Genomic DNA, 16,727 nt, shown 5'->3' on the forward strand with positions numbered 1-16,727 from the left:
CAAGAAAGCGAGCTAGGACTAGATGGAGCAGTCCATTAAATCCCAAGCTTTAATTATTTATTTAGTTAATTTATTAAATTATGAAATCTCTTGTCTAATTACATGTACATGAGCATGTGACACTCCTAGCCTACGGGAAGGAGGTGTTACACATGTACCTAAATATCGTGACATATGAGGTTCTCACACAAAATCTTCATATGAAGCTTTAAAACTTTGCTGCCAACTCATTCCCCTTGCATCAACGAACAGGAAACAATAAATTCCACATAAATGCAGGATGCGAAGAAATTAGAAAGAAAATGGGATCTCAACTTATTGAGAAAGATAAAAGTTATCCAGTAATTCCTAGCACACAGAAGGGGCATCCTAATAAACACATCACATCAGTGTATTTAAAGCTTGGGAGGGGGAAACAAAAACAAATATCCCAGCTCCTATATCATGGAATGGAGTCTGAAATATTAGCAAATCCTAAGCAAGTTGAGCAGCTAATTGTTGATGAATTCTTTCAGTTTTGGAGGGATTGGGCAAGAGTAATGACAATCTTCGATAATTGGGGGAGTTATGCTGAAACTTTCAAGCTTTTAAGGGCTGTGCTAAGTAGAGAAAGCTTGTCAGGTGCTATCTGCTTGTATTCTCTCTCCAAGGCTGTTGCTGCCAGAGATTGTAGCTCTGGGCTTTCCTTGTCGTCCTTGTTCCGTCCTTTAGAAAGCTGTCCAATGGCAGAAGAACACTGTATAATGGGAGGAAAAGGTTATCCAGTCAGAAATTTGTTACTGCAAAACAAGGACAAAAAGAAGAAACGGCAACATAGACAACTAGAACTAAAGATCAACAATCCACCAAGAAATTACCTCAGAGAGAAACTAGATGAAAATTTTCAGGTGTAGGATATGAATGTATGGGGATAAAAAGAGACAGAGAAAGCTCACCAAGCAGATTCCAAAAAGCGCTCTGGTATTTTTGCCTCCTGTCAAGTCTATGGTGGATGCATAATATTTCTTTGCAGTCTGAAGGTTCTCCAGTCCACCAAGTGTATAAAGCACCTGTTTTTTCATAGAAGCAAAGGAGAGGTGTTTGTTCAATGGTCATCATTAAAAACTACACTCATATTCACTATTAAATGTTTTATTCAACATTATCTTCAACCTTCCGCCAAGATGGCAAAATATTTAATTCATAAGCCGAAGCTCGCAGTTAAATAAAGAAGCCAACTGTTAGAAACAATAAGAGAGAAAGTAAAGCAAAATTGGAATCAATCACACACGACACAAGATTTACACGGTTCACCAACGTGCCTATGTACACAGAGCTGCAGAGATCTTTATTTCAGATGATAGTCGAATACACAATGCGGCAGTACAGCGGCCGTATGGAAATAATACAATATACACACACATATAATGTAAACCCTAATTATCAGGTCGGGTTGGGTCAGCAAACCGGGCCACTGCAAAAATAGAACCAGGCTCCACACAAAAAACCCAACACCAATTAGTACATAACCCACAACCAAGTCCATATCCACTACCTTTTTAAGTGGGACAAGGTATGTTCCCCGATTTCTTCTGGCAGGCTGGGCATTAGAAATCTGAAGGTCTTCTATCGAGCCCTTCTTGGGAAATGGGTGTGGCGATACAATCAAGAATAGGAAGCTTTATGGAAGTCAGTGATTCAATGTAAATATGGAGGTATGTGGGGGAGGTGGAGCACTAGGGAGGTACAAGGGGCAAATGGAGTCGGGGAGTGTGGAGGCATATTAGACGAGGATGGGGAGTGTTTGCCCGTCACACTAGACTTGTACCGGGGGATGGCTCAAGAATAAACTTCTGGCACGACTTATGGTATGGTGAAATTGCCCTCAAGGACTCATTCCTTTCAGTCTTTAGGATTGCAAGTGAGAAAGAAGCTTCAGTGGCGGAACTTATGGTGATATTTGGGGGCTTATTCCAATGGAATGTGAGCTTTACTAGGGCGGCCCAAGATTGGGAAGTTGACAGCTTTGAGGACTTCTTTAGACTCTTGTCCTCCATAAAACCGAGCCCTCAAAGAGCTGACACATTTCGATGAGTACCTGCAGATAAAAGTATATTCTCGGTTTGCTCTTTCTATAAGTTTCTCACACAATTGCCGAACAACCACTTTCCATGGATAACAATTTGGAGAAATAAAGTGCCTCCCAAAGCAGTGTTTTTTGCTTAGACAGCTTCCTTGGGCAAGATTTTGTCGAGGAATAACTTGTGGAAACGCAAGGTGATTATAGTGGACTGGTTTTGTATGTGTAAAAACAGTGACGAGACTATGGATCATCTCTTCTTGCATTGTCAGGTTGCCAAATCATTACGGTCGATATATTCAAACGGTTAGATCTAAACTGGGTTATGCCTGCTACAGTGGTTCAGCTTTTGGCCAGTTGGACAAATCTAGGCGGTTGCCCACAAATTACAGATATATGGAAGATGGTAACTATTTGTATTCTGTGGTGCGTATGGCAGGAGTGTAATGACCAAACGTTTGAGGACAAGGAGCACACATTAGAGCTGAGATTATTTTGTGTTAGAACTTTGCTTTTATTGGCCAAAGCTGTTGATTTAAAATGGCCTTGAGCTTCATGATTTTCTTATTTTCATTTCCCCCTCCTAGAGAGGTGTTACCTCTTGTATACCATCTTGTGTACTTAAGCTATGCCTATTCATATTAATACAATCGTTTAATTATTAAAAATAAATAAATAAAATAAAATTCTTTCACATCCCCTCTCAAGGATTGGCCTGAACTCAACTAACCAAACAGAATCGAAGACAGACACATAACCAAGCAATCCATGCAGAAAGAGCTAAAGAATAACCCTACCGAGCTCTAATATCATGTAAAAGACTCAAACTAAAGGCTTAAGCAAGTAAGTGGAGTCTCCACCTAGTATATAAACCCACAAGAAGGACCACACCCAACCAATGTGGAACTCATATCTTTCATAAAAGAAAATATGGGATCAGGACACTACCATTTTGGCATTTTGTATGAGCATCTTGAATAACAGATGGAAAAACAGAAGTTAGAGAACTGATAAAGCTGAAGTATGATAGTAGGTCCCCAAAATTGAGTCCTGATAGACATTTTTCAAGCATACCCTTATTCCAAGGCCCAATGCTACAGAAAGGGGCAGAGAGGGGGAGAGCTTGAGAGTAGGGGAGGGGAGGAAAGCAAGAAGTTTCATGATAGCTTCAGGCCTTTATTCAAGCGTGCATGATGAGAACTAAGAACTAGAGAAAGTACGATAGAGAGCAAGAAGTGTCCTGATAGCTTCAAGCCTTTAGTCGAGAAGTATATAGAATCCCAAGTTTATTTTCTTTCTTCTTTTCCCCTATGTCTAATCAAGAACCAATTTTGTATCAGAGAACATCAAACTTCTCTAATTTTTGTCTTAAGATTCAGGAAGACAATGTTTGAATGTTAGTCAGCCAAGTCCAACATACATTGTCCAACCCAAGATCTAAAGGTATTAGACAATTTCAACAGGAAAGGCACTGTCAGACGGATAGATTTGAAACATAAGATGTTCAAAGTTTAAAATCTATGAAACTATATGCTCTACCTCAGGCTTTGTAGTTTCCAGAAGGAGCGCATAATTGTTTATATATCCCATGAAATGGAGGGGCAAAACCGAAATACAACATTAAAACAAGCAGATGCTAGTGACCAGTAAAAAATCCACTCACATCAGCATATGCTAAGTGGTACTGGGGAACCATGGGTTGAGATAATATTAGCTCCTCATAGCAAAATGCTGCTTGCTTGTACCTACAATATAAACCAAAGAGATTATGAAACACCAAAAGGGGGAAATTTGATAGCCACTAATTTCTTTACAGAAGCCTCACATTTGTAAGGAAACATATATTTCAGCCAGCTCTCTCCAGGCATCATGATCAGCCATAAATCTGTTAAATGCAAGAAAGATAACCTTAGCAAGATGTTCTAATGAGAACTTTTCTTTCTGAGAACTGCCAAATCCATAAAGAGATTTCTCAAAAAGTGCACTCACAAGCTTATGTGGCTTGATGTGATACATCAAATCTACTTTAAAATAAAAAGAACTTTACACTCTGACGTACTACATGAAGTCACTCCAATTTGTGAATTTATTTTTATGAGATACCCATATGAATGAAACATTTCTCTTTCTTTTAATGGCTCTGTGTGTGTGTGTGAGTGTGTGTGTGTGTCAGTGTGTGTTTGTGTGTGTGTGTGTGTGTGTGTGTTGAAGCAAGACAGAGGCTTTTCGGATCCATCTCACGTTTCAAGATATTTATTGAGAAATTCGATGGCCGCAGACATATTTCCTTGGGCCCTTGCCATAGCTACCCTTCTCTTATGTATTGCCTGCATGTGAAAACAGCACAGCAACTTTACACTAGAAGAATTTTTTCTAAAAAGAAATTTCACTCCGACACTTAAAAATCATATTTTATTTATTATCTAAGGAGAGATCCCGAAACCTTCTTAGAGAGGAAAGATAAAATTATAATACAGTCCATTCTTATTTTTTCTCTTCAGAAATAACAATATGGCCTATTCTTACAAAATAAGATGTTTCGCTTCATGAATGATAAGTTATATAAATTACTTGATCTAATGGATTGTCTTCTAAAAGGCTTGAGTAAGCTTTTTCTGCCTCTTCCCAGGACCCATTTGCTTCAAGCAACAATGCCTCCAGCCTGCCTGCAATTTGTGAGAGGATATATACCAAGCTGTCAAATACATCTATCACAAAAAAAAAAAGAAAAAAGACAGATATCAACAGCTAGTGAAAATACAATCTTCTCTGATTTATCCAATACTTTTGAAACCACCATGGGGTCAAACTAATTCTAAAGCCAACTCTTTCCACTTCTAAATATCTTGCAATTTCAAATATAGAAACTTCGAAACTTCATCAACCCTTCATGTAACACTGCAAAACACATTGGATGCGTGAAGTATGATAAAGATGAATAAGTGCAATAAAGGTCTATTGATTATCAAGTCCCGCATCGGTTCTTTACTAGATGGATCTGAGCTTTATAATGATTCCAAAGAGTCCCAATAGTAACGTTAGTTACTCCTTTTGTAATATAAGCTCAACTGTGGTTTGGACTTTTCTTGTGTCATTACAATTGGAGTTCCTTGGAATTATTATAAATATCAATTCCAACTGGTAAGGAACCAACATAGGACTTGACACTCAATGCACCTTCATTGCACTTATTCAGTTCTATCATAGTCCACCTGCTCAATGTGGGATTTAGAAAGAATTACATGAAGTGTAGATGAATATTCTAAATTTGAAATTGATGAAATCTTGAACTAGATATAATAAGCTTATACTCCAAAATGATTAGTCAATATTACAATTATAGCTCGTTCAAATTACTATAAAGCCTTATTCCACTTGAATAAGGAACTAATATGCACATTCATCATACTCATTTGCCTTCACAATTTCTAACCCACCCAATTTGAGATTTAGCCTGGCACTAGAATATCCTCGTCAGCATCCAAGCTGAACACAGTGCCCAAGCACTACAAATTACTATGTCAACTTTAATACCATTTGTAACGGCCACAAGAAAGCTTAAGTCACATTTAAAAGCATACTCTAAAAGGACTAGTCAAGGTTGTAATTAGAGCTCCATGGAAGCAATGTAAATGAAAGTTTCACCTAATAAGGAACCAACATAAGACTTTTTATAAAGTATACCAAATTTTAATAAAAGTGCTAGGGACGCAACCCAAGTACATTAGGGTATAAATAGGAGAGCACCTAGTTAAGGAAGGGAAGATTAGTATAATTTCTGAAAATCTACATATGAGGAAAAGCGGATATATATATATTTTTTTTATGGCATGGAACCTACCACGGCAGGACCCTTCGAACCCAACCCTAGGGAGTAAACTCCAAATACAAAACTACGGGTATTGTTGTGAGCATTTGTCCACTCACAGAGAGATTTGAGAGGGTTTAAATTCTGGCAACATTCTCTCTCAGTTTTCAAAATTGTGGGCATTGAGTTCCTTCCAAATACTCCACATTAAAGACAAAGGAACAGTCCTCAATAAGTACATGCACAAGTTGCCTTCTAGTTTATGTCTCCATGCTTCCAATAACTCCATGAGCCATTGGGGGGCCATCACCCACTAAATACCAACTCCCAAGAAGGCGGAAGACAGATTGAAAACCACAAGGTCCCAGCCACTTCAAAATGAAGCAACAAATGATTAATAGTTTCTACACATTTTTTGCACATACAACACCAGTCTATCACCATTATGCACCTCCTCAGATTATTCATCGTTAAGATCTTCCCCAAAGCCATCATCAAAACATAAAAAGGTCACTTTTGAGGGAGACTTATTCCAACATATTTTCAATGCACTTTTGTCAGTGGGATTTAACGCAATGTTACACTTCATAAAACTGAGTTCTGACTAAAATGACATTTCCTTTGCTCATAAAACTGAGTTGGAGAGAAAGTTGTGGGTTCAAGATCCACTGGGTGAGTGGGTAACTTAATATTTTTTCAAAAGTAAAGATAGTTTTATGATGTTTATGCCTTTTCTTCGGGTGATTTGCCGCGGTGGGGGAAGTGTGTAGAGAGAGTATGAGAGGCAAGCTATAATAAGTTCAAGAAAGCTTTATCCCGGGATTGAGTAAAGTCGCTGATGCAAAACACACAACAGATTGTTTGACATCATAATGTAAACACGGGGAAGTTAAAATAAATGCTTGTCCATATCCGTTCAAATTCGATTCGAACTCAGCTTCAAATACACACTATGAGTGAGCCCATTCAAAGGCTTTTTTGAACACATCTTTGGAGTGCTCTGAAGGGCTTCCTTTTGGCACAGAACTCTTTGGATGGCTTTCACTGGAACTTTCTGCCGAACAAATGTAAAACTTTATAGATGGTTTCTACTTGAAACCCTATTTACATGCTGCTTCAAATCACATCAATTAAAGAAATTTTCAATTCATTTTTATTTCATATCTTTTATGGTTTCTTAAAGGTTTCCTATATATGTGCATCAATCAGTATCATAGCCAAGTTTCTGCACACATCATCCGTATTTCACTAATTCAAGGCATTCATCTATCATATGATTCTCTCTTCAGGTTTTCTAATTAACTTATTACTACGAAAAATGCTTCTAACCATGATATCCTCCCCCCCAACCCCCCCAAAAACAAACAAAAAAAAAATCCAACCAATGGTGAAGAGTACAAGATGCTAAGAGGATTGAATATTACAAAATTCTTATGCATAAATAGAACTTTGTCACAAATATAAACCTTTTTATAACAGACTTCGTCATAAATATACAAATAATAGTAGGTATATCATCAAAAAATAAAAAAGTGTGCAATTTAGGTCTATGGTTGACACGATTATTTCACCCAGTTTTTGTCATTAGTATTTCCCCTGGTTAATATTTGATTATTACTCCTGTGTACTTGGGTTATGCCCAACTACTTGCATTAATAAAATCTCTTATTACTTATAAAAAAATATATATATATATTTGATTATTACTTTTCTGATTAGCAAATGCCATAAAATGAGAGAAGGAATTCAGTTTTAGGCTTTTACGTAAATTTCAAATCTACCACAAGCCATATTTATTCATCTCACCCCATTGAAAGCAACAACACAATGTATACAGACAAAATATATACTTGCAAGCTTGCCTATTCATGCCCTTATTGACATATGACTAAAAATTAGGAACCCATCACTTTCAAAACGGCACTAAACTCATAAAGAAGTTTTCCTTTTGCATATGAGATATTGATACCTAGGTACTTAGGATACTTTTTTATTTTTTTGATAAGTTAGGCGCTTAGGATAATTAAGAATATCTATCACAAGTCATTGAAATACAACACCTAAGCTTACATATCACAACCTTTTCTGATAAAAGTTCGAGCACACACACAGATAAGGTTTGCAATAGGTTATTCAACTTACCAACTCTTTTGCTCTCTGGAAATTTTTTGTGCAGAACCTTTATGCAGTCCTGTAAATATTCATATGCAAAATACAATTAACTCTATTTTATAGTAAGATGTGTTCTATTGAAATGAAAAAAGGTTGCTACCCTAATTCACAGAAAGTATACAAGAGATCCACCTAATTAGCTAAAGGAAAGAGCAAAAGAAATTCTAGAAAAGCAGAAATAGAAAAAGCAACATGATTTTGGACCACTATCCAATCATGAAGCATATTAAGAAAGAATAAATTGAGCCCCAACATGACTTTTCACGATCCTCGAAACTATACTCATTTTGTTCTCTCCGAAAACACCACAATAAACAAGACAGAATCATCCTCCATGATAGTGCACATTCATTAATACCAAACTGCCCTTTCCAAAATGCTAGGAGATCCACCACTCAAGAAGGCATAATGCAATCTATCCCAAAAAGGCCAAAGATCATGTTCCATAAAATGCTAGCAACCTCACAATGCAATAGAAGGTGTCCACTTTTTCCCCACTCTTCTTACACACTAATGATCACTACAACATTCATTAATCACGTTATTTGAGGTAAGAATCTTCCTCAAAGTTGCTTCCAAATGAAGAAATGCACTCTAAGGTCTATTTCTCCAAATTTCTTCCAAGGGAAGAAAACTTTGAGACAAGTCAATAAAGCAATCCAAATACCAAACGCACATTATTAAATGAGTTGATACCTGGTTCAAGGAATGATTAAAGAATGTATTAATGTCTAATGCAAGTCCAAATAGACTAGAAGAAAATTCTATCAATGCAAAAGGCTCTTGTTCCAAGAAAAGTGGACTAGCACACAGATTTGTGAGCGAAGTGTAGTTCACAGATTTTTTGATTTGAAAGATTATATCCAAGAAGTAATAAAACATCATTCTTTGATGGTTACCATGTCATGATAAATTAAAAAGACGCAATGAAGTTAGCTTCAAACAATAAACGTGTCTATTTATGCCTAATTAACATACGCTTCCCTACACCAACAATGATTGACAAGAAAAAGAACCTTCTAATTGCATAAATTGTGTATACAAAGACAAGAAAGTCATATGGGTGGTGCACAAGTAGGAAAGGGGGATAAAAATGCAGCGCGCCTCATAAAAATTTTACTGAAATTATTTGACATTGTACCAAAGAACTCGCACATTCTTAAAACTCCGTGCCCCTCCTCCCTAAAAAAAAAAAAAAAAAAAAAAAAAAAAAAAAAAAAAAAAAAAAGAAAAACCCCAAAAGACATGCCAAGAAATTCTGTTGTATGGCTGAGAAATTATTTTCTCAACACAATATGCTTTGTACGGTCAATATAATGCAAGAATTATGCCAACTGAAAAAAGGGAGGGGCTAGCTTAACCAAATGAAGAGGTCGCATACACAAAATAGATTTAATATGCCAATGAGCTTACTTATCGAAAAAAAAATATGCCCCTGAGCTTGATAGGAACTATGACACACATGGACCACAGAGCTTCTGTAAGAACTCTGGCTGAGATTTCACAAAAATAACAGTGACAGTCAAATCAATGATGCAAGCATAAAATAGCATCACTTTTCATTCTCTGCAAGCAATAACTCTATATAAAAATGGTATTTTAAATATATTTCATAGTCTAACTAGTCGATATGATCTGAGAAATTTACTGTGGTAACTATACGGTGAAACTTAAAACACAATCTGTACAAGTAAATTATATAAGAAGCATTGTACCTTTGCAACATTAAGACATTGGCAGTCCATAGCTGCAATTGCTACTTGCTCATAAAGAGTCCATTCTTCATCCAAAAATACGTACTGGTCAGTCAGAAGTTCATTTATGCAAAAGAAGAGTGGTAGATTAAATGGGTTTAACAATTATACATAGCCACAAGAGCCAAAAGTATGGGGAGCAATTAAAAAAATCTACGACTAAAAAACATTATTAAAAAAGAAAGATGAATTAGATTGCAAATGAAAATCGCCCGTCATGGGCTATGAAATTTAGTAACAATTCTCGAAGTCTATTTTCCAGATTAAATAAGATACCTGGGTGGTGGTGCCAAGATAACTAGATTGCCACAGAAGCCCTAAGGCCTTGTATGTTTTATATTTCGGCCTTGTATATGCTTATATAAATCAAAACATCATTTCGGATTCAGATGAATTACTAACACATAAAAATTACATTCTTAAAGAGAGACTGGTGCACAAATCCAATGGAGAGAGCCTCAGACCCAACAGTTAACTTTACATTTTATTCAAAACTGTGCAAAATGCTAGCTTGGCACACCACTTCAAAGGAAAAATGCCCAGGACCCCAATATTTCACATCAGAGTTTTAGTAGAGATGATACAGAGGGATCAGAATAAGAATTTAGAAAAACAAAACAGGATTTAATTAGAGCCCAAGTTCAAAAGAGGAACTCCCTTACCACAGATCTAACGATTCATGTATCATAAGGACACTATCATTAGTAGATTGCTTAGTGTGTACACGATTGATTCAAAGAACCAGATTGCACTATCAAACAATTAGTTCTGCATTAGTATACATCTATCCCTTATGCCTTTTAGCATGGTCAAGAGATCTAAGACCATGCTTGACAATTTTTTGATAATTAATAAGAGATTTTATTACCATGAATAGGCACAGCCCAAGTACACACGAAGTATGCAAAGGAAATACCTACCACACTCTAGTAAGCAGGAAAAAGACTAATACAGATTAAGAACATTAAGACCATGCTTGACAAATGAAAGCCCAATATTATAACCGAATGCAAATTACACTTTGTAACATCCAGACCCAAATTTTACAGGCTTTATAAAAATTTGAACCACGGGCCCAATTTTGTCAAGGCTGGAAGGAAGATTATTTTATTGGGCCTATTAGCCCGTACATATTATTTGAAGATCTAGTATTGAGGAGATAGGATTGGATGTGAAATTATGGACCTAGATTCAAAATAGAGTAGGTTTGGCCCATTAAGCCCATATATGGATGGATAAGCCCAAGTATTTTCTACCCAAAACCCATTTTATTTTTTGGCTGTTAAATTCGTGATAATTGGAAACCAGCCCCATTTATGACTCCTAAATGGATCCAAAGAATAGCAACGTATTTACCCTAGAACTCCTAGCCATTAGGATTCATAGAACCCAGTTTCAAAATAAACTGAGTTAAATTCGTGCAGCCCTATTATTAGATTTTACAGGTCTCATTACAAGAACTGTATGGCCTAAAAAATAGAAAAATAGAGGTTGCTGTGAGTCTGGAAAGTTTTTATAGCAAACCCATGCAATGTTCTTCAAGAAAATCAATCCCTAATCCTAGATAACTGCTGCAATTTCAGGAGATTGAAAAAAAGAACCAGCCTCACCCTATCAAGTCCAAACATTTTCCAGCAACTACAAGTAGGTGGTTATTGGTGTGTTTGTTATCAATAGAAGCAAAGAGGCAAGTAGCAGGATCATACCCTTACATGTATGGTAAACAATGTTTTTTAAGTATTATGTATGTATGGCCCTTTACGTATCAAGTTACGATGAAAGTGATTTTTGAATATCATGTTGTTATGTGTTTTACATGCATCATGATATGTTTTCATTTATGATGACAATGAGCTAAGCTATTATGTGTTTTACATGCATCATGGTAAGAAAGATAAACGACAAGTTATGAAAGAAGCTTTAAGAATGGCCATAAGAGATGCATGGTACCAATGCAGTTATGGGTGGATGTGCAAGCCACAGACTTAAGCGTGGTCCACCATAATATGTTATGATAAGTTAAGCAATTCCCCTTGTGGCCACAAGTAGTACAAGTAGTAGAACCGGTGCACAATCCTGCACATAGGGGTTAAGGTGTGCTGGCCACTAAAGGAAGGGAAGACAAGTTTAATGGGTTGCATAATATATGTCACATGTTTATGTTAGTATAAGTATTGGGTATGCACACCTTTCAAGAAAACTCAATGTTTATTATGTTTACTGTATGATGTACTTTATATTGAGCATTCGACTCATTTTGATTGTTTGTATGTTGTTTTATGTTTATAAAACGTCCAGGCAAAGAAGATAGTGTTGATGAGCCGACAGCCAAGCATAGATCATGTGTCAAGGGATTGTCAGACTTAGTTAATAAGTGTTTATTCTTTCACAAAAATATCAGTTTTAAATTTTCTCTATGAGATTATATTTTCATGTCTTTTTTTTTTTTTTTTTTGGGAATTCATTTTTCGATGAACTAGGTATTTTTATCAAGTTGGGTCTTTACTGGGCACATTTATGAAGTTTCATAACACTGCTAACCTATGGGAAGGGGGTGTTACATACTTGCATAGGCATATGAAAATATTAGTTAAACTTTTCCTCCCATAGTTGTGAAGAGAGGGTCGTACTCTTGGATCCTTGATGAACATTCAAAATGAGAGGGGCATGCAAGTTTTACATTTCTTGCCTTAGAAAGATGATTAGCCTCGCAGATGACACATTGGCATGTATTTTAATATGCAGTAACACAGTCAATACATTAGAATGGGTTTTGATCCAAATTCATAGTCTTGGGCACCGCAGTCCCATGTTTCTTCTTCTTTATAGCCCTTAAGACACTTTGTGAACTAGGTGATAAAAATATTTCCAGATTGTTGGCAATGAACTACAGTAGATTTTAATTATAGACACTACCAGATATCCACAATTGGCTAACAGGAATTCTCTCTCTTCGCTGTGTGCCCTGAACATGTTTACACTGAGTGAGTTTTTTTCCACCGTGAGCAATTTAAAAAAGAATGGCAGCTTTTAAACAATTGTCACGACTTCAGTCAATGGTGACCCATTGATAATTAAGCTAAAGTCATCTCTTTGAAGTCCTATTTTGACACAATTGGAATTCACAAGGTACTCCTATTAAAGAAAAATTTTCTTTTTTACTATCTAAAATAAGTATGAGGGTGCTATCATTATTATACACATCCAAGTTCGCCAAATGTTCCACAAAAACCCACACAATACCTCGCAATTGTAATCATTTGAAAAAAAGAAAAAAGAAAAAAAAAAGAACTCAAGGAACCCATAACAAAAACCCCGCATCAATATCATTTGAAAACACAGCAGAATAAACATAACCCAAATGAATAAACACAAAACTAAGAAGAATACAGAATCCAAAAAAACTCACAATCCAACCCAATTCTGATCTATGCCCAATTCAAAACACTAAAAAAACAGAACCCATTTCGAATTACCAGAAAACAAACTTAGAACTCACCGTCCGGACCGAGGCTGGATCGGTTTTTGGGATCCCTGAGGATCGACAACCCATGCTTCAAAACCTTCTCGGAACGCCGGACCTTGAGCTTCCTGACCAGGCAGAGGAACTCCCAAGCTCCTCCTCCTCCATTGTCCACCTGGTTCTCCAGATTGCTCAACTGGGTCTCCTCTGTCTTGCTCACCATCTTCACCAATCTACAGGGTCAACCGCAGAGAAACCCAATGGCTTTGACAACTTTTTCTCACTCTTCAGCGTACGTGTTTTTCCACTCTTTTCCTTCCGTTTTTAACGTTTACGGTCGATTTTAAAAGGAAAAACAAAAATCTGAAAATTCAGGAAAAAAAAAAAGAAGTAAAACGAATTTATTATATTCAGATCAAATTATCTAATACTTTTTTATGTTGTTACGGCAAGTTTTCAGACTAAAGGTGTATTTGTTATATACAAACTCGATAATTGAGACATTCAACAGGCCTTCCACACTAATTGGAATAAAAAAAATAGTATGTATTTTGATTTTTTTTTTTCTTAATTGTAATGAGTTTTGCAACAGGCAGAGTTAATAGTGTATTGACATACCAACTTGAACGTAGCAAAACTTAAAACAAAATATCAAATAAATAAAAGAAATTCTATTTACAGTCTCTATTTGGAGATTACATATGCAGGATTTTTATTAAAGCAGGCTTTTTATTAAATGAAAAAAAATATTATTTTAATATAGATATTTTAATAATTTTAAAAAATTTTAAAAATAAAATTACCTATAACTACATTATAGTCTCCAAATGGAGACTAAACATAACGTTGCTCAATAAATAATACGATACAAAATGGCGTAGATGGATCTAAATGCTCTCACAAAACCAATGCAAAAAGGAAATATATATATTATTATATAATAATATATATATATATATAAGTTCTATAAGAGGTAAAGGTCTTGGGTTTAGAGGTATACTCCCCTTAGGCCTAAGGTTCAAAATTCTTGTTGAGGCCTGTGCACTGTTGAGATTAATAAGAACACCATTCCAGACACCCAGTGCTAGAAAAAAGAAGAAAAAAAAAATATCATTCATAATATTATTGATAGATAATGTTAAATCCAAAAGGATGTGAATGTAATATATAAATAGCATTTTTGGCACAAATATAATTTCTAACCTAGATACACGAGATCAAGGGCGACTCGATACAAATTGAGATCTAAGGTAAAATTTAAGTTATTTATTTGTAATTATAATATAATAAAATATAAATTATTGTATGGAATATTTTTTAAATTTTCAATAAAATGAGATTTTATTTAAAATCTTCAAATAAATTTTTTTAAAATTTATATTAAATACTACAACTTAAAATGAGGTCTCAATGCAAATTTAGTACTTCAATTTAGCAAGATCTTAAAAAAGTATTTAAAATATAAATAATTCATTATATTAAATATTAAATTTAGTATTATGAGGCCTTGTACATATTAAAAAATATAAAAGTTATTTAAAATTTTATATAATGAATTGGCTTTTATTTTTTTTCAAAAAACAAATTAAAAAAAAATTACCAAATTTTTAATTTTGGAGGTTTTATATAGGACGAAGGCTTTAGGCAATAGCCTAACCGGCATTACCATTGAGGCGGCCTGCACGAGATATAAAGAACAACTTGAAATCTCTTTAATTTTACGTACAAATTAAATCAGTATCAAATATTCATAGGAGATAAAATTGTTTTATGTGATGTCTATAATCGGAATTCAATCACAACCTCTTGTATTCTTTCTTCTTGGTAAGAAAATATTATGAATCTGTCAAGGAGAAAATGAGAAAAATAGTCAGTAATGATTTTCTTATTTGTGTTAACAGCATTTTTCTTCTTGTTAAATTATTGATAATTTTCTTCTTTTGATGGAGTTTAAAGGAATACTTGGAAAATGAGATAAAATGAGAAAAGAATTTTATAGATAATGGTAAGGAATGGTTTGTGAATTGTAGTGAGATAATTTGAGTTAATAATGGAAAAAAAGGGTTAGATAAACTAACAAAAATTTAATAACAGATTTATAAAGGTGCAAAGAATATAAGAGCTCAGTAACATATTTATATAGGTGCAAAGAAAATAAGTCAAAAAATAGAGCCAAAATAGTCAAATCCCAATTTTTCTTGATCAATTATGCAATACCTCAATGTGGCCTAAGTCACGTGAGTCTTTTTCAAAATAACTAATCTATGATATAATTGGAATTTCATTAAAATCATTATAAAGATTAATAATTTTTTTCTCTTAAATAATGTGTGATCTCATGCCCCATCTATACCCGTCACCACTCAATGTAGGTAATCCCAAATCATTTGCCAAGAAAATGATCTCTATAAGGACAATTTATTCAACAATGCTGAAAATTGATAATAATTTTAATTTGTTTATTGCAATGTCGTACTGAAACTTTAGAGCATTAGCATTGGTGTAGACAAAGGCAAAATTGAGCTAAAATCACATATTTTGACTTTTGCCTCTTCCATTCAAGAGATTCTCATATTTATTAGTTAAAATAATAATAAAATATTATTAATAATATTATTTTCTTATATATTTATTTCATATTTACAATTATAATAACCATATGTTAATTAATAATTTCACTTATAATTAAATTATCATTTGCCAACTATTATTATTATTTTTTTTGGCCAACTTTTTTTTTTTTATTTTTTTGCCAACCTAATAATATTTTGGAGGGGAGAGAAATAACTTATAAAATATTCAATAGATAGGGAATAGTAACCCTCCAAATATGTAGATTTACTATACCTTGTAAGAAAAAAAAAAAAAAAAAAAAAAAAAGCATTTGTCTCTTCTAATGTAGACAATTTATAATTGTTAGCTAAATCTTGGTTTGCATTTACATTTCCCTATACAAATACTAGTGCTATTCATGATTTCACTTTTGTAAATTGTTTTAGAGACGCATTGAAAACTGAATTTTCTTTGTGCTGGTAAATGAGTATGTTGATTGTACAATAACGCTCGTTAAGTTTTTGAAACTATTAAAATGATTATTAGGAAGATTATTATGAATATTTATAAATGTTTCAAGGTGTATATATCTATTTCTATTCTAAGCCATAAAAAGTTCAACATATATATTGTTTAGAAAAATTAAATAATGTTAACAAAAAAAAGAAAAAAAAAAAAGATGAAAAGGATGTTTTACATCTTGAAGTGAAAAGAAATAACTAACTGAAAAATGAAATACTATAGAAACAAAGGTGTTGCCCAGATGACTAATACAAGAGGAGAGTGAATTTAGTTATATTTAAAAAATTAACAATTATAAATCAAATACACAATATGAAATATAAATAAAATACGAATCAACAATAAATATAAAGAGTAAGGGTAAGAGAGAAGTAAACTCAGTATATAAATGTTAAC

The 16,727-nt window shown here is 34.3% G+C and overlaps 1 protein-coding gene across 1 annotated transcript; it reads right to left on the reverse strand.

Moving 5' to 3' along the window:
* Positions 1-291: 291 nt before the first annotated feature.
* Positions 292-13,589, reverse strand: LOC122315997 (ER membrane protein complex subunit 2). Its single transcript, XM_043132394.1, has 9 exons — positions 13,293-13,589; positions 9,755-9,819; positions 8,010-8,058; positions 4,631-4,725; positions 4,301-4,386; positions 3,885-3,944; positions 3,723-3,804; positions 936-1,049; positions 292-736 (listed from the first exon to the last, which is right to left on the reverse strand). The coding sequence occupies exons 1-9, from the start codon at positions 13,477-13,479 to the stop codon at positions 566-568; spliced, it is 909 nt and encodes a 302-aa protein (XP_042988328.1). The 5' UTR covers positions 13,480-13,589; the 3' UTR covers positions 292-565.
* Between the last annotated feature and the right edge of the window lie 3,138 nt (positions 13,590-16,727).

Source organism: Carya illinoinensis, chromosome 7, assembly GCF_018687715.1.
Source record: "Carya illinoinensis cultivar Pawnee chromosome 7, C.illinoinensisPawnee_v1, whole genome shotgun sequence".
NCBI lineage: Eukaryota > Viridiplantae > Streptophyta > Magnoliopsida > Fagales > Juglandaceae > Carya > Carya illinoinensis.

What these genes read in the sequence shown, in the direction of transcription:
- LOC122315997 (XM_043132394.1), bottom strand. Translation starts at nt 13,479, where the DNA reads ATGGTGAGCAAGACAGAGGAGACCCAGTTGAGCAATCTGGAGAACCAG. An exon ending in TCCAGAGAGCAAAAGAGTTG is followed by an intron (nt 4,726 to 8,009) that starts GTAAGTTGAATA and finishes CACAAATTGCAG; the next exon opens with GCAGGCTGGAGGCATTGTTG. An exon ending in CTCAATAAATATCTTGAAAC is followed by an intron (nt 3,945 to 4,300) that starts GTGAGATGGATC and finishes TGCATTTAACAG; the next exon opens with ATTTATGGCTGATCATGATG.